The sequence below is a fragment of the Myxocyprinus asiaticus genome, chromosome 32, assembly GCF_019703515.2.
Source record: "Myxocyprinus asiaticus isolate MX2 ecotype Aquarium Trade chromosome 32, UBuf_Myxa_2, whole genome shotgun sequence".
NCBI classification, from domain to species: domain Eukaryota; kingdom Metazoa; phylum Chordata; class Actinopteri; order Cypriniformes; family Catostomidae; genus Myxocyprinus; species Myxocyprinus asiaticus.
This window is the reverse complement of record NC_059375.1, coordinates 21423782-21442295: the sequence shown is the minus strand read 5'-3', so window position 1 is coordinate 21442295 and position 18514 is coordinate 21423782. Positions and strand designations below refer to the sequence as shown.

The 18514-nt window shown below is 38.2% G+C and overlaps 2 protein-coding genes across 4 annotated transcripts; both read right to left on the bottom strand.

Moving 5' to 3' along the window:
* Window positions 1-2124: 2124 nt before the first annotated feature.
* On the bottom strand, window positions 2125-5838 carry LOC127423154 (cold shock domain-containing protein C2-like). 2 transcript variants are annotated; one of them, XM_051667266.1, is made up of 4 exons: window positions 5633-5838; window positions 4877-5080; window positions 4539-4661; window positions 2125-2879 (listed from the first exon to the last, which is right to left on the bottom strand). In XM_051667266.1, the coding sequence occupies exons 2-4, from the start codon at window positions 5050-5052 to the stop codon at window positions 2717-2719; spliced, it is 462 nt and encodes a 153-aa protein (XP_051523226.1). In that variant the 5' UTR covers window positions 5053-5080; window positions 5633-5838; the 3' UTR covers window positions 2125-2716. The 2 variants fall into 2 exon arrangements, with proteins under 2 accessions (XP_051523226.1, XP_051523227.1); XM_051667267.1 differs by having other exon boundaries at window positions 4877-5066.
* Window positions 5839-6823: 985 nt separating this feature from the next.
* Window positions 6824-18029, bottom strand: LOC127423324 (aconitate hydratase, mitochondrial-like). Of its 2 annotated transcripts, none has more exons than XM_051667522.1 (17): window positions 17981-18029; window positions 16919-17061; window positions 15741-15999; window positions 15459-15551; window positions 15178-15336; window positions 13380-13530; window positions 13165-13269; window positions 12988-13079; window positions 12028-12133; window positions 11591-11748; window positions 11370-11443; window positions 10812-10923; window positions 10419-10697; window positions 10149-10340; window positions 9916-10048; window positions 9703-9824; window positions 6824-8240 (listed from the first exon to the last, which is right to left on the bottom strand). In XM_051667522.1, the coding sequence occupies exons 1-17, from the start codon at window positions 18014-18016 to the stop codon at window positions 8106-8108; spliced, it is 2349 nt and encodes a 782-aa protein (XP_051523482.1). In that variant the 5' UTR covers window positions 18017-18029; the 3' UTR covers window positions 6824-8105. The 2 variants fall into 2 exon arrangements, with proteins under 2 accessions (XP_051523482.1, XP_051523481.1); XM_051667521.1 differs by having other exon boundaries at window positions 17951-18027.
* Between the last annotated feature and the right edge of the window lie 485 nt (window positions 18030-18514).

Here is an 18514-nt window from a genome sequence, read left to right as displayed (position 1 = left end):
CCCCGTGATCCACATTAGAGAGGATGGCATCACTGTGCGAGCATACTGAGAAAGGTGCATGCCAGGACATAGACAGTTCATTATGAACTTCGGGGAAGAATAGGGCAGATTTGTGGAATGCTGCCGCTTGATGGCATCCGGACTGCAGGAACCATTCGAGGGGAGAATGTTCAGGTTCCTCTGGGGAAGACCACTCGAGGTAAAGCTCTTCAACCGCCCTTGTAAGGACGCAGACCATCTCCCTGTCAGTGGCGCATGCACACTCTTTGCCCTCGCTGGGGGGAGGGGTGGTAGCATCATCCACTGACCATTCGCCTGATGCAGCGAGAGACATGACATTGTCATTATCATCCCCAGCGTCAGAACCGCTGAATGAGATGAGGGCCGAAGCTTGTCTCGCACATAGCACATCGGCAAAGATGCACCTCGTGGAGATTAAGGGTCTTGCTGGGGTGTGCCGGCACGAGGACCACCTCAAATTCATCCTGCTCAACTTCGCGGCCCCACCATGCCTCCTTGTGTGAATCCTCTGGTATCACAGAAGAGGCTGGTGGGAGGGCGTGTGAGACTGAATCGTCCCTCAGAATGAGGGCGATTCACGAGCGAAGCGTTTTGAGACTTGTGCCCTCGCAGTGAGGACAGTCTCCATGTGAGCTGACTCTGCGTGGGCGCGACCCAGACAGTAAATGCAGCTCTCATGCTGATCTGATGGCAGGTTGTGCCTCTCGCACAAGGAACATTTACGGAACTTTAAAAAGACGCGAACACGTAAGCGACTCTTTTAGATATATATAAATATCTAAATAAATATATATTTATATTTCACATAATATACAATACACAATATGCAATTGCTTTGTAAGGATACATAACACCTGCGTAAGCGCTGCAGGGAATCAGGATGCTGAGGCCCATTCACCAGCGAAGCGTCAAGCGGCGAGGCGGAGTGATGTTCGCCGGAGCACTGCAGGGGAGCGGAAAGTCTTCCCGTGAAGATTCCGCCCGCTGACTCGTGTATATCGACGGCGAAGGTAGAGGGCTTCTAGACAAGAGATGATCGCTGTCTTGAAGGAAAAAATTCTGAGGAAATGGTGTTTGCGCACCTGCTTTTATAGCGGACAGCTTTGCGCCAAAACTGGCGGGGCTCAAACACCATAGCCAATATTAGAATATTGGCATTATTGTGGAGAGGTTTCAACTAGGTCGTGTAAGAAGGCACTCCCCATATGCGTTAATAAATGCAATGTAAAGTGTACTAAGTCGTAAGGGAACTGTGGACAAGGTTACTGAAATTTAAAGTGGTAATAATTTAAAGCATGTTTTTAAAAGTTCATTACTTTTGGATAATATTGTTTTTAATGAAGAAAGAATTACTGAGAATTACATCTTTAATCTGCTTAATTTAATGTGGCAGGCCTACCTGTTGTCATTTGGTGTCCAAAGCCTTTATGTAAATAAACCTTTATGTACCTGCTGCCTGGTCACTTTCTCTTAGTATGATTTATCATAACAAAAGATCCTCCGGCAATTAATACATTTATGATACAGTTTCAATTATGACCTCTGTTGAAAATCTGAGGAAAATAAATCCAATTTAAATCTTGACCTTATAAGATTTCAGCAGACACAATTAATAATATCTAATGTAAGATTCCAGCTGTTTTCTCTTTACCTAAAATTGACTGTATATTATGATGATAACATTAAAGAATAAAGAAATGCAGTAGTTTTCTTTGTAGAATTTTTCCATCACAAACTTTATCTGCTGGTTTATGAGCTGAGGGTGTGATCAATTTAAAATGTGTCATAAAAAGTGTACTTGTCAATAAATTTAATTATCCTTTTAGCTTGTAGGTTCTTATTGCATTTCATTTATTGTTTTCTGCACTCAGAACCTTTATAGAGGGCTATAGAGTGTTTTACTTTCAATGTTATTGTCATGTGGTTGTGTCAGGGATCGAGAGAAATATGTTTTAATGAAACAATTACTAATGAGATTGTTGGTTAATCTCCCTCTAATGGTCCTATGTGTGCACAGAAGTCACACAAGCCTTAGGAAAATGACTTCATGACTTCTGCATCCACCTTAGCACACACAGAAATACAACCAATTAATGGGACTCATTTGCATAATATGAATGGTATTTATTTCAGTCATACCTTAAAAAGAGATTTTGAAAATAACACTGCATTACTAATCAAAGTTTTATTAGAATCATCATAACTATAGTTTTTGACAACAAAATTCACTACCATAATTTTGGGATTTGTAGCTTTCCTAAAGAAAAATAATACCAGTCCTATCTGAAATCAGTTTAAACTTAATTGCTTGAAAGTACACTTCTCGATTAACTTAAATGTCTCTTTACATATAAGGTGAAAATAAATATTTAAATTGTCAAAATTTCAAACAAAGGTAACACTGTTGTTTTCATTCTGTCACAGTAATGTCATATTCTGCCAATGCTACATGAAAGCTCAGTTGACTCAGATCCAAAACCATGTTTCAACTTCATAACTTTGCCAGGCTAGAAACGCTAACAGTTGCATAAACCTTATTGCTATACCATCCCTATCCTATACACAAAACAGCATTTTAAGCTTCTACATCCACCTTCATAAGCAACTTTCAAATTTGCTTTGTATAACCCATTCCTTCATGTCTCCTTCCCTCTCTGGCTTTTTTCTTCTTCTGCTGGGTTTGTGAAAGTCTGAGCTAGGAGCTGATAACTTGCCCAGACCAGGTCTCATGCTTCCTTCCAGAACTAAGGTTGGTGATGACCACCTCAACGGCTTGGAATTTTATGTTCTTGGGAGGAACAGGACACACTTTGTAGGTCACCTCATCCCCCTCCATTGGCACATATTCACCCTCAATACTATGAAAAGAGAATTGTGGTCATAATATAAAGCAATATTACAGGTTCAATTCAAGTTAAGCTCAATCGATAGCACTTGTGGCATACTGTTGATTACACAAAAATTCCTTTTGACTCATCCCTCCTTTTCTTTAAAAAAGCTAAAATTGAGGTTACAGTGAGGCACTTACAATGGAAGTGAATGGGGACAATTTTGCAGAAATGTGAAGCTTATAATTTTATAAAAGCACTTTAATTCTGCTGTTAAAACATGTGTAGTATTTAAGCTGTTGTTTAAATTGTCGTTTTTGGGTTTACAGCGTTATGTCGTCACGGCAACGAAGTTGTAAAATTGGAAATAACTTTACACAGAAAAGGTCAGTAAGATTTTATCACACTAACTGGCCCCATTCACTTCTATTGTAAGTTCCTCACTGTAACGCAGCTTTTTTTTTTCTCTTTAAGGAAAAGGAAGTGACAAGTCAAAATACATTTTTGTGGTAATCAGAATCAGAATCTTGGTGTGGAGCTCTCCAGTTCTTTTGCTGTTTTTATATGTTTGTCCTGTGTTTATTAATTTATTTCCGATCAGTTTTACCAGAGGTGCTGAATATTCGGCACTCATTTGTCCCAATTAATTTTTGTGGTAATCAACATTATGCGACAAATGCTGCACTCAAAAAAAGGATTTTTGTAGGTTGTTCAGTTTACTTAATTAAACTGAACTAAAGCAACACAATTTTAGAACATTCTGCCACAAACTGATTTCATCACGTTCTCTCTAATTAAATTCATAAAATTTAAGTTTACTTCTTAATCCTTTTGAGTTGGGACTACAAAAATACTTTTTGTAGCACTGATGAAACTGGGCTGGGGACTTCCATTTCCAGGCATTTGCATGGGACTGGATGGGGCAGTAGCGGATTTAGGCATGGGCGACATGTGCCATTGCCCAGGGTGGCATCTTGCTGGGGGGGCGGGCATGAGGCACCCACACAGATACACCCTCAACAACTTTGGGGGTGTGGTGAAGCGGGTTTTGCCCAAGGCACCATAAAACCCCCACCCCGTCAACAAATCTGGGGGTGTGTTGAAGCGGGTTTCGCCCAGGGCACCATACAAGCTAGACCCGCCACTGGGATGGGGTGAACAAATGTTGAAATAAAGTGTTATTTTATGCATTTTTTAGCTAAATGAGAAAAGGAGGAGATTTGTTAAAGTTTAATGTTCTGTTATATTGGTATTTAAAAAGAGTGTCTGTTAAGATGGAGTGGGGGGGGTTACCGTTGTGGTGAAGATTGGCACTTGTGCTTAGGAACTTCCATGTTCAAGTGATGTTACAATAAACTAATAAACCTAACTTAGTGGAGTTAAAACTACTATAGTATATTGATTTAAATTAACTAAATTATGTTGGCTCAATGAAAATGACTTAATCTGAATGAATGAAATTAAATTACTTGTAAAACTGTCCAAATTAAATTAAGTAAGGGTAATGACTTCATTGTTTGAGTGTATCATTTGAGCTTATCTTGTATTGAACCTGGAATATTCCTTTAACAAAATAATACAACACAAGATGTTAGTTAACTTTATTTGATGCTGATAAAGAATGCCATCCATAACATAATAAAAATGATTTTCCTTTGTTATAATTATGCAAAGAATGTCCTCACTTACTCTGAGATGTGAACAAATATGTCTTCTCCTCCATGGGAGGGGCGAATGAATCCATGACCTTGTGACCTTGAGAAGTTTTTGCAAATGCCTTTAAAGACAGGTCCAGATTTGGCTCTCACCGATCTGACAAAAGACCAGGATAAAGAAGTGTTCAAATCAACTAGCATGATACACTTCAGTAATTAAAAAAGGCAAAACATCTCTTTATCTTTTATTTAATGTAACACACCAATATCTGTAACACTGTTTCTTAACAAGATGGGATTATTTGCATTTCATTTACACAGGTTGTTTAAAAATGGTTTGCTCTTACACTGCACATTAATACAGGTACTCACGCTGAATAGGTGCGTGTGCGCTTGGTTGGCAGTGGACTGAGAGGCTCCCCTGTATGGGGCGGTTTCCTCTCCAAGACTTTACTACCCTCCCTCAGGAAAGGTAGTGAAAGTGAGACAGGTGGATGTGGGCAGTGCAGCTGGGGATGAGATGTAGAGGTGGTGTCTGAATCAGCCATTAGCGTGAGGTTCACTGGAGAAGAGGGCCTATGTGGTTTAAAATGCATTGGGTATTATGTTTAACCATTTTAAATATTAAGCAGTTCATTTGAAATACCCATCCTGTCTGATTTGAACTGCTTTTACACATTTTGATGCATATTGTCTTCTTCGCACTCTCAAATCTGGATGCAACAGCTGCATCAGGACCATTGTATATTTCATTACTGGGCCGACTGTGTTTTTCTCCCTTTTCATTGTTTTTTTTTTTTCCAATGCACCATGGAGTTCTGCCCTATAATCTATGAAAGGCCACACATCTGGGTGCTGTACAGACTACATATCAGCCTTTTGACTTTGACTAAACTGTGATTGTGTGTATTTCTATAATTAGTTATTATGTTTTGTCCTGCATTGAATAATGCAATGTAAACCTATATGACAAACGTCGAGGAATTGTTCTCAGCTTTTATATTACACAATATGTGACATCGTAACATGCCAAGGCATATTCCATCAAATGTAATATATGCGGACATAAAAGGATAAAGGGCAATTATAATAGGATAACAATGAAATAGGGTCGAAACAAGATCTTACCGTACTGCACGATATATTGGATACCAAGCTGTCGGTGATATCGCAATCGCTGCGGAAAAATATCTACATAGCTTAAAATTCAATATGATATGCCCAAACACTGTATTTCGTGGTTGCTTTATTGGATTAAAGGCACCCCTGCGAAGCACACAATGAAGGATGCTACGGGAAGAAAGGCAAGGACACACTGACAGTGTGCGACGCGACGTAACAAAAACGCCCCCGATATAATCAACATATCGTCGACAGGGCAAACGATAGAATCATGACGTCGGCATCCAGCAACCAAACAGACCCCACTTTATAATCATACATTTGAGCGCATTGTTGTAGAAAAATATAATATGCCATTATTGATTAAAATGGTAGCGTTTTTATTTTGATGCGGCGCTAGCAGTGAGGCCTACCTGCTGAGATGGTCAAAAATTATATATTATTTAAATTGTAAAGTATTGATACTTCATCATAGTAGTATTCCATTGTATCTGACTTAAAAATCATTGTACAACTGCATCTTTTTAAATGTAATACAGTAAAAAAAATAAAAAATACTGTGTTATAGTAATGACAATCATCATTATAAACAATGGGAATAGTAGAAGTAAAACGCGTTACATCTAAAATAACTGGGCGGTATAATGTGCTTAAGTGTCCTGAAAATAATCTCACAATGCACAGAAATCTTAATGGCACTATATGTAGGCTTCATTTTCATTTGATTTGAGGTTAAGGTGTACACAGCAGCTTTTTTGTTTGTTATCTTGGATTTACAGTGACACCTTTACAATTTGTAAAAATTCACTATTCCAAGGCCGCCATAATTAATTTAATCCAAGAGTTAAAGTTGACAATAGGGCAGTCAGTATTCGACTGGTCATGTGATTCTAACATGGCTGCTCCCATGAGGGGACCCTCTCCATGTAGGACCAAAAAAAAAAAAAAACAGCAGGTTACTGATATGACTGGAGCCTTCATCTCAAGTGAGATGTTATGATTATTATTATTATTATTTTTTTTTTACATGTTTCAAATATACAATTCATTTCTTTAGGAGTAAAACTTTAAGTAGGAAAAATGAATGAGTGCACTTTGAAATATGACTAGGACAATTCCTTGACAGGTTTCATGAGAATTTGATATACGAGTACATACAATTTATTTTTGGTGAAAAAAGGCAAAGGACACTTTGGATTCAGTTATCAAGACCTGTTATAATTCTCATACACACTCGAAGGCAACCATGCAAATAACTATTTGAAATGACTTTTATTTTATAACCCACTGCAACTGATCAGCACTCTTTTCCACAAGAAAAAAAGATAACACAAGAAAAAAGAAAAATAGTGGAGTTATTAAGAGAGGTATGTTTATGGTGTTACAAGCAGCATAGGACCCATTATTCATTTTACAGAGCTGCAAACACACCCAGGCATGCAGTGTTGCAACACAGTATTCCTTGTTACAGCTGCATTGACTAGCATTCATACAACAGTTAAAAGTTAATCTTATAACCATGAACATGTTGAAATTTAGTATTTTTCTTGGTATTCTGAAAACAAGTGCTCTAGTCTGTTGACTAGATGACTGATGTCACTGCTTTGACACGGGTACAGCTCTGTGAGGAAAAAAATAGAATACAACCCTACAAAAAAGGGCACTAAAATATACAGGAAAAAGTGCTCACAAGCTTGGAGTTCCGATTCATTGCTTGATAACTGTGTCAAAACTCAGTTTTGCAGATGAGATTATTTGATATATATATATTATATATATAAAATCGTTCAGTTTAAAACATTTAAAGACTTGACCTGTGGCGCACTCTGTACACATTTGACACATTCGATGGTTTTGGGTGGTGGTGTGCATTGCAAGTTTGGATATTACGGAGCACTGAAAAGTCATTCTGACTTACAGTAAAAATAGCTACATGAACAATAACAGGTTAAGTTTCAAGCTTGCATGAACAACAAAACCAATTGTTATGAATACTCGAAAAGCTGAGTTATCAAGAGAGCTGAATACAGGACACAAATTCACAAGCTCTCATTACGATTCAGAGTAAAATTACAAGCAAAATGGAAGATCAGAATAATCATGTTTAACAGTTACCTAGACACATATTTGGATCATTTTATGAATTAAACTCTGTACGTGTCTGCCAGAGCCTTCCAAAAGTTTCATAATTATCCATTCTGTAATACACACAGATTCAGCTTGAAAATTACAAGCATTGCAATTTAGCCTGTTTCTAAACGTAATGCATTTTTATCGGTTCTGCAATGTAATCTATAGCCTGTAGAAGTTTGTGTATTGACAGGACTCGTCTATGCAACACAGGTTAAATAAAAGAATTGTTAATACTCCAGTTTATAATTCCCTTGCACATACATACCGATCTTCCTGCTTGATACTTAACTCCTCCCTCTCCCAAATAAATATAATTAACCCCTCCTCACATTTAAGACCCATTCCCTCATTTCTGCATCTCTTTCATCCTGTTAAGAGCGGAGCCAGCCTGGAACCATTCAATCTGGGTCTCGTTGAAGGTGTGATTCAACTCGATAGTTTCCGTGCTTCCATCAATGTGCTTGATAACGGCCTTCAGTGGCTAAGGAAGCACAGTAATGCAATAAATTACTTATTGTGACAACTTATTATAATCCATTTATCATTCAGCACACTTTAATTGCAGTGCGAGTGTGACTAATTAAAGGACCCCATGAAAATACTCTAACCTAGAATGAAACAGGAAGTTTAAGCGTGACAAATCAAAGGGCTCATCTCTTTTTATTTTTAAAAAGCCTTCAGTTTACATCACCGTTATGAGAACCATGATTTGCTGTTTCAATATTTCTGGTCCTTGAAAACATATCTGCTAAATGTTAATTTTGTCCTGTTAGAGTACCACCCTTGCATATAGAAGCCTTCTAAGTAGGGACACACCAGTATGAAAATGTTTGGCCAGTACCGATATTAACAAAACAAATACTGGCTGATACCAATACCGATATTTTGCCACTTACCTTATTTTGTTATCAGATCACTGTTTTGCTCAGGAATTATGTTTTAAAATGTACAGAGGTACAAAAGCTTTTTATTGTTCAAACAATAAATAATTTCCAATGGACATGGAAAATTTTAAAGAGAGCCACAATGAAAGATAAATAAAAACTAAATATGATAGCATGATGACTGATGTTATTTTTTTGTTTGCAGTTCAAAACAACAGAACTCACATTTTAGCCTACATTTTCATTCTGAATATAATATAACATCACAAATTCATATTATGCATACAATGGGCAATTCCACGGAAATGTCAACCACATCATGGAAAAATAAAAAGTTTAAACCAAAAGGAACAAAACCTTTTTAGTTCTATCGTGGTATAATAAATAATGAGTAAAGCCATCCAGACCACTAGAAGGTGTCGCTTGCTTACACAATGCTGACTGCAGTCTATTTTTAAACGCAGCCTTTCAAGGTTTAGTAATCACACAAGATCATATTGCGATTTCAATCTTAACTCAATCATGTAGCCTTAATGGATACCATACCAGTGTCTCAGAAGTCAAAGTTTGCTGGTTGAAAGAGTTTTGGATGATTTTACCTCATCATGTCTAGGTAAGTGCCGCTTTCACAACTGTCACGTAACAACGGTTTTTCCTTTGTGAGGACGAGAATGATTAAAAATGTAATGTTACATTTTCTTAGTAGTGCCAACCCTTTTACATTCTGTGGCTATCATTATTTCTGGATTATGCATTTTAATTCTCAAAATTTTTTCAAAATGTGTTGATAATAAATTATGAATGAACCATTTCATATCAGTGTTTTCATGCTTAAAAGCGGTTTGCCCATGGTTTTAATGTCCAATAAATATCGGCGGCGGCTGACACATCAGTGCATCCCTACTTCTAAGCTCCTAATTTGATTTCCTGGGGACTTTTATACTAAAAATGAAGGCTTTTTGCCAAGCAAGGAGAGGATTTACAAAATAGTCTAAATTCTGAGAACAAAGACAGACCAGGCAAGAAGTATAATGACCATATGTTTACCATAAAACTTACCTTTCCGGGGGCAAAGCTCTGAAGGCCTATGATGGAGATTTTATCATCTGGGCGGATTTTGTCATAATCATCAGGGTTAGAGAAGGTGAGAGGCAGCAGGCCCTGTTTCTTCAAGTTAGTTTCTGTTGACAGACATTACCGATCATGGAAAAATCAATTGCTTAACAAGATGCTTGGCTTCAAGTGGGAAAAAAAGCTTTTATATTCACTTACCATGGATTCTAGCAAAGCTCTTCACAATAATGGCCCTTCCTCCTAAATGTCTGGGCTCCAGAGCAGCGTGCTCTCTGCTGGATCCCTCACCGTAGTTCTCATCTCCCACAACTACCCATGAAATATTGTGCTTCTGCAAGAGAGATATCACAAGCCACTCAGAAAGAGTCAATGTAAATACTTTAAATAAGCAGGAAACATGTCATTTTAAATGAGTGTTTTAAAACGCTTACTTTGTAATGACGGGCAACATCAGGGACACCACCATACTCTCCAGTCAGAAGGTTACGAATTTTATTGACAGCATCATTCTCAAGATTAACGGCACCAATGAGCAGGTTATTTGAAATGTTATCAAGGTGGCCACGGAACTTCAACCAGGGTCCAGCAGCACTGATATGGTCTGTGGTGCACTTGCCTTTTACCTGACAAGATGATGTACATTATTCAGAATGATTTTGGAAATCAATTTCAAACATATGTGTCTAAAACCTATAGAATACCTTGATGAGCACTTGAAGGTCCTCAAGGTCTTTTCCATTCCATTTGTCAAAGGGCTCCAACAGCTGAAGGCGGTTGCTCTGAGGGTTAACATCCACTTTTAGGCCAGACCCGTCAGCTGGTGGGTGCTGGTAGGTGTCCTGACCTGGGTTAAAGTCAAGGGCAGGAAGCTCATCTCCTGTGGGTGGCACCAGTTTAAATTTCTCTCCATTGGGTGCTGTGAGGAAGTCAGTCTCAGGGTTGAACTTAAGTGTGCCTGCAATGGCAAGGGCTGTGACAATCTGCATGATTACAGATAAAGTTAAAGGAAAACCATAAGTAAACTGGCATGTTTTTATAAACATGTACATTCAGAGAGAGTAGGGCACATTTGTATACAGTCAAGAGTGAAGTACCTCTGGGGAAGTAACAAAAGCATGGGTGGCAGGGTTAGCGTCATTTCTAGCAGTGAAGTTTCTGTTGAATGATGTGACTATGGTGTTTTTCTCTCCCTTCTTAACATCACGTCTGCAAAAAAGATTTTATTGGGTTATATATATTATATGGCTTTATTACACAGCTCTCTGGAATACTGGATTCTGATTGGTCAAATCACAGCATTCTGCCATCAAAGAAACTATATAGTTGACAGGTGTCCCAGTTGTAAACCGATTTCCAACATAGCTGTGAGTCTCATGACTCTGGTTTCCCTTTGCGGTCAATTCTCACGTAATTATTTCAACTCTACATTATTATGTCCATTTATTTATTTTGCATATATCTGGAAAACAATCGTTCAATGGAATATGGTATAGTAAGCAAGAGTTTATTTTATAATAATGACCTGCTGACTATACACAAACTTTTACATATTACTTTGTTAGGCATTACCCATTCACATACAAAAAAAGAAAAGAAAACATATTGACAAGCACACACAAATCTTATAGTTTAAAAGAGGACAAATACTTCACCTGTCCCACTGACCAATGCAGGGCCCACAGGCATTAGCCAGGACAACACCACCAACATCCCTCAAGGATTTAGCCTAAAGGCAAAGATACATATTCCACTGATAGGCCAAATGCAGACAGAATTAATATTTTGAACGCATGATCTACTAGAAAATCACCCGTGAGATCTTTCTCCAACTCAGTGATCAACAAATATGAACTCTACAAACACTACAACTCACATAGCCATCTCTCTCAATCGTGGCACGAATCTGCTCAGATCCAGGGGTGATTGTGAATTGGGCTTTGCACTTGAGTCCTTTGTCCAGTGCCTGTTTAGCCAAGGAGGCAGCTCTGCCCATGTCTTCATAACTAGAGTTAGTGCAGCTTCCAATCAGACCTGTAATGTTTAGATAGTAAGAGCATGATCACTAAACGGAGCCGTTTTAGTGAATATTTTTTTCATTTGTCAGTTTATTTATAGAGCACAATTAAAAACAACAACAGTTGACCAATGTGCTGTACAAAAATTACAGTATAAAAATATTTTTAAAAAAATATACACTGTATAAAAATAATTGATATTCAAAAACAAGGTAAAATACAAAATACATTATTTTTGTGAATAATCACCATAAAAATAATTGACTCTAAATGAGGAAGATACTAAAACACTGACCAACTTTAACTTCCAGGGGCCAGCCATTCTTCTCAGCGACAGAGCCAATATCTGAAACAAGGTGGGCCAGGTCAGGAGTAAATGGACCATTGATGTGAGGCTTTAGCTACAGGAGGGTATTAAAAATATGTTTAACATCATTAATCATTAGAGGACTTCATAATTTTAGTCCATTAAAGGGATAGTTCATCTAAAAATTAAAATTCTCATCATTTACTCACCCTCATGCCATCCCAGATGTGTATTATTTTCACAAATGAAGATTTTTAGAAGAATATCTCAGCTCTGTAGGTCCATACAATGCTAAGTGAATTGTGATTAAAACTCTGAAGCTCCAAAAACCATATAAAGTCAGCATCAACGTAATTCATAAGATTCCTGTGTTTTAATCCATGTCTTTTGATCCAGTTGGTTTTGGGTGAGAACAGACCAAAATGTAACTCCTTTTTCACTGTACATCTTGCCATTGCAGTCTCTAGACACAATCATGATTTCAAGCTTGATTACACTTCCTAGAGCTTGACGCATATGCAGAGCACTAGATTACGCTATGAAGTGTAATCGAGCTTGAAATCATGATTGCCAAGGACACTAAAAATATCAAGATTTAGTGATAGATTTACATTTTGGTCTGTTCTCACCCAAAACCAACTGGATCGCTTAAGACATTGATTAAAACTAAGTCTTATTGATTACTTTTATTCTGCCTTTATGTGCTTTTTGGCGCTTCAAAGTTTTGGTCGCCATTCACTTGCATTGTATAGACCTACAGAGCTGAGATATTCATCTAAAAACCTTTGTGTTCTGCAGAAGAAAGAAAGTTAAACACATCTGGGATGGCATAAGGGTCAATAAATGGAAGGGGGAGGGGGGGAGGACTATCCCTTTAACTCCATAACAGTCACTGTCACTCCAGACTGTAAGATACAAACAACGTAACCAAAATTCACCTGCTCTTACCTCATTCAGATTGATCTCAATCACTTGGTCATAATGACAGCCAGAATCAGGTACCAACAGGTCTTGGTTCTCATCTGCTACAGCAGCAATTTCTGCCCAACGAGAGAAAAGTGGGATAAGAACCTAGACTCTGAATAACTGATAATTCCAGCTATTTTGTCAATCACTGCTGCTTACCTCCACGTCCCGTCTTCTCCAAGTATGTTCTCATACGGTGATTGTAAGGAAACACAGAGGTGGTAGCTCCAATTTCAGCACCCATATTACAGATGGTGGCCATACCTGTTTAGACAACCAAAAAGCATGCAAATCTTCAGTGTTTAGAATGTTTATGGGACTGCCAACACACCGAGATAACAAAAAAATGTGGTTGTTACTAAGCTAGTTTTTACCTGTGCAGGAGATAGAGTCTACACCAGGGCCATGATACTCCACAATGGCACCAGTGCCACCCTTCACAGTTAAAATGCCTGCCACTTTAAGGATGACATCTTTTGGTGAGGTCCAGCCAGACAATGTGCCTGTCAGTTTAACACCAATGACCTGGAAAAGCAGATAACCTTTAAATCAGTGGTTCTCAACCTTTTTTGGTGAATGCCTCCATACTTCATTCCCTTAACTGAAGGCAAACAAAATCAGTTATATTTTCTTTTTCTTTTTATTCCCTTTTCTCCCAATTTGGAATGGCCAATTCCCACTAATTAGTAGGTCTTTGTGGTGGCGCGGTTACTCACCTCAATCCGGGTGGTGGAGGACAAGTCTCAGTTGCCTCCGCTTCTGAGACAGTCAATCCACACATCTTATCACGTGGCTTGTTGTGCATGACACCACGGAGACTCCCAGCATGTGGAGGCTCATGCTACTCTCAGCGATCCACGCACAACTTACCATGCACCCCATTGAGAGCGAGAACCCCTAACTGCAACCACGAGGAGGTTACCCCATGTGACTCTACCCTCCCTAGCAACCGGGCCAATCTGGTTGCTTAGGAGACATGGCTGGAGTCACTCAGCACGCCCTGGATTCGAACTCGCAAACCAGCGTCAATACTCGCTGAGCTACCCAGGCCCCTGTTATATTTTCTTACACACAAACAAAAATATTTTAGCCTATTTATTTATTTTTTTTTAGGATTTACGCAGTTCTATTCCATCTCCAAAAAAAAAAAAAAGAAAAGAAAAAAGTGTATTTTGCATTTGCCCTTATGAAAATGTACATTTATTTATTTATTTTTGTAATTTTAACAGTGGTATTTGTAACAAGACCATAGTTAGCACATGGAAGCATGGATCTTCTTCACTACCATGTTTAGATGTAACATGATTTCTATGAAACAAATTATGGCTTTTTTTTTTAATTACAAACAGTAGGCCTACTCTAAATACATGTAAAAACAAATATAAAATATAAACATTTAAAAGTATTAACAAATATGTATAATATTATCTCACTCCCCTAATGTAGCCTATGACAAATTTAGTAGAGCTGAAGTTGATAATATGTATTATGAATCTATTTCTGCCTAAAGTACAGTTAGTGTTACAATAGTAAATTCAAGAGTGGTCATGTAGAATTCTGTGCCGAATTCAAATGGTTTCCATGTCTCGCTTCTCACCGATTCTCGCAGCGCTGCAATGATCAAAGGTGCACATTTAAGAGCTTGAGACCGGTCTGTGAGTAGAAACGCACCTGCTTGCAGCGCAAGACCATTGAGACGTATCCACTTACTGAGCCATACAGGTGCATTAGCGAAGGTTGTAACTTCGTCTGACTATTTGACGCTGCTAACCCACATACTTCAGATGCGTCACTAAACTTCAGAATCAGATGAACAAATGCATACCATCCCGTATTATGGAGTCTAGATAAAAAAATTGTAATACAAAAAGGAACTTGACAATAGATTTGATTAACATGACTGATAAACACCCCCCATTTTTAACCTAACACCCCCCTCTCTACTAATTTACTCTCAGTGCACCTTGGCATCCTTTGAACGCACAATGGGGGGGGGGCGGTACCACCCCACTGAGAACCCCTGCTTTAAATAAACCCTGACAATTGCCAACACAATTTTGGAAAAAGTATTTTAAATAAACTGTTTGCAAAATGAAGACACATCCATGCAGAGCTAAATTAAATTCTTGATTGGGGTCATGAAACTGCTCTTATGAGCCAATGGAAGCTCACATTTGGACACTTCAGTTCCCAAGGAATTCCTGCCATGACATCAACAGCATCAGCCCCACCAACTCCAATGCAGATGCCGCCCAGGCCACCACCATTAGGAGTGTGCGAGTCTGTACCAATCAACATGACTCCAGGGTACGCATAATTCTCCAAGATAATCTAAGAAAACATCAAACAGGATCTGTATGGTTTGCCTATAAGACATACTATGAACTTATGGAGATTTCCAACATGAAGTCATTAACCTTATAACAGAGAGAAAAAAAGCAGTTTCTTTTTACCTGATGGATGATCCCAGAGCCAGGTTTCCAAAAGCCAACACCATATTTAGCCCCAGCACTAGCGAGGAACTTGTAAACCTCTTGATTCACTTCCTGGCTCACAGTAGGGGAAAGGAGGGAAACAATCCATGAGTGACTTTTGCATACGCAGAGCTTCTTTTTAAGCTCAATTTTGACCTTAATTGAGTAGGCAGGCATATCCAGAACAATCATTTCCTGTGTCTTGTTTTAAATGATGACTGTGATGCTCATTAAGCAATATGATTACATGGCCCTTCTCACCTTTGCCTTTTGAAGATCTTGGACTCCTCCAGTCTGGGCCTCAATAAGATGGTCACAATGGATGGTGGATGGCACAGCGACTTTGGGAAGTCCACTACTGATGAACTGCAGCATGGCCATCTGTGCTGTTGCATCCTGCATAGCAACTCGATCTGGATGCAGTCGCAAGTATGTGCGCCCTCGAACAATTTCCTGTCCAGCGGGGTCATCCAGATGGCCATAGACAATCTTCTCCGACAGGGTGAGAGGACGATTGAGTCTGGAAGACGCAAAGGACACCAAATTCATGCTATATAAATATTGGTTTGATTTATGTCCATATTTACGAAAGACCTTACTTAATATAAGCAGAGGGATAATATATTATTTTTTAAAGGGATAGTTCACCCAAAATGAAAATTCTCTCATCATTTACTCACCCTCATGCCATCCCAGATGAGAATTACTTTCTTCTGCTGAACACAAATGAAGATTTTTAGAAGGATATTTCAGCTCTGTGGGTCCTCACAAAGTGAATGGTGGCCAGAACTTTGAAGGTCCAAAAAGCACATAAAGGCAGCATAAAAGTAATCCATATGACTACTGTGATTAAATCTATATCTTCAGAAGTGATATGATAGGTGTTGGTGAGAAACAGATCAATATTTAAGTCCATTTTTTTTTTACTATAAATCTCCACTTTCACATTCTTCATCATTTGTTTTTGACAATTCACATTCTTCATACATATTGCCACCTACTGGGCAGGGTGGAGAATCTATAGTAAAAAAGGAATTAAATATTGATCTGTTTCTCACCCACACCTATTATATCGCTTCTGAAGATATAGATTTAATCACTGGAGTCCTATGGATTACTTTTATGCTGCCTTTATGTGATTTTTGGACCTTCAAAGTTCTGGTCACCATTCACTTGCATTGTATGGACCTACAGAGCTGAAATATTCTTCAATAAATCTTCATTTGTATTCAGAAGAAGAAAGAAAGTCATACACATCTGGGATGGTATGCGGGTGAGCAAATGAGATAATTTTTTTTTTTATATAGAAAAAAGGCGTAACAGGCTGTTTAAGCTGATTTTCTTCTGTAAAAGTAACAAGCAAAATAAGTCACTCAGTAAGAGATAAGGTGGGGGAAGCAAATAAAACACAAATGTAAAATACAGTAGACCCTTCTGACCTTTTGCGCACAATGTCGATATTTGAGCGAAGCTTGTCATAGTTGACATAAGTGTTTGGCTCATAGCGGCTCATGGCCACTTTGGCCTTTGCGTTGAGAGCTGCCGCCACATGCAGGCGTCGGGCACCCTGCCCCAGAGCAAGCTGAAATAGACAAACATTATACAAAGAGCTGGAACACAATTAAATAACATGGTAACAAGTTGTTAATTACAGTAAATGAATTGTATACAAGATAATTTCATATTGAAATCTTCACCAAAACATTTACTGATTTAGAGAACAACCCTCAAATAAAATTCTATAATTTAGCTAGTAACTCTTGACCACCACAAACTGATATTGAACTGTCATCATTCATGAAGGTATTAAGGTTCACTGGGGATATTCTCATTTTCCAATTTAATTTGTTATGGACACTTAAAAATGTCACCAGATTGTTTAGACAGCTTACATTTGTTTTTGTAGGCTCGCATTTTAAATTAAGCTATGAAAATAATTCACTTATCGATCAATAAAAAAGACATCAACATAGATTATCCGTGTAATTCATAATATCCATGTGATAAATCGTCCATGTGATAAATCCTTGTGTACTTAAGACATGCAAATTCAGAAAACCATATAATGCTTGGTGTGTAAAATAAATCACTCCGCCATATTCAGGTAACTGTTCTGTTAGTTGATCTACATCGTCCGCGCCGTTATTCTCGTAGCGCTGTTTTTAACCTTGTGTTCACCTTGCGACTAAAGCCACACATACAAGCACTGAAAATCTACAATACATGCATCGTAAAAACAGATATTAGTATTTCTGGCTCCGTGCTTTTGTTGTCTTGTGTAAAACCCCTGGAAATAAAGAATATATGCCATCCATTAGTCGCGGCGCCGCAAAGTCATCCGCTGCAGACATCCTCGGACACCGTGACCTGTGAAGACTTCACGAGCAGATTTACGTACTGTGTGTGCCTCAAAATTACAAACACAGCTCTGAATGGCACTAATGAATTAAATAAATCAAAATCATACGTACTGACAGTCTGAAAAGTAAATGTTCGTGTACCTGAAGCCGGGCGACAGTTAAGCAGTAGGTTGCCATTTTGTTCACTGACAAAGATGTGACGTCAGAAAATGACGTGCGGGTTGACGAACTCGAAGTCTTGGACCCTGACCTGATTTTTGGAAAGTTGGGAGGTTTGGAATTTTTTTGAGATGTAATTTTTATGTAAACAAGGTTCCGATAAAGCTATCTTGTTTTCATAGACAGGCTTTTTTGTTATGGATGCTCATTTATAAACATAACTTCTCTCCACACAAATCTGTAATATGGAATAACAAGAATATTGTGTTTAAAAACAAATCTTTATTTTTTAGAAACTGGTATGATAACGGTATTGTACTGGTGAGACAGTTATTTAAGAGTAATGGACAACTTTTTAATTATTGTGAATTCCTTAATTACTATAAGATTCCGGTGACTGCTAAAGAGTTTGCAATAGTTTTTGATGCCATTCCTGGTGGCCTTATTCAACTCTTATCGGGTGATATATCCTCTGAATGTATTTCTGTATATAATACTCAGATAAGTATTAATGGT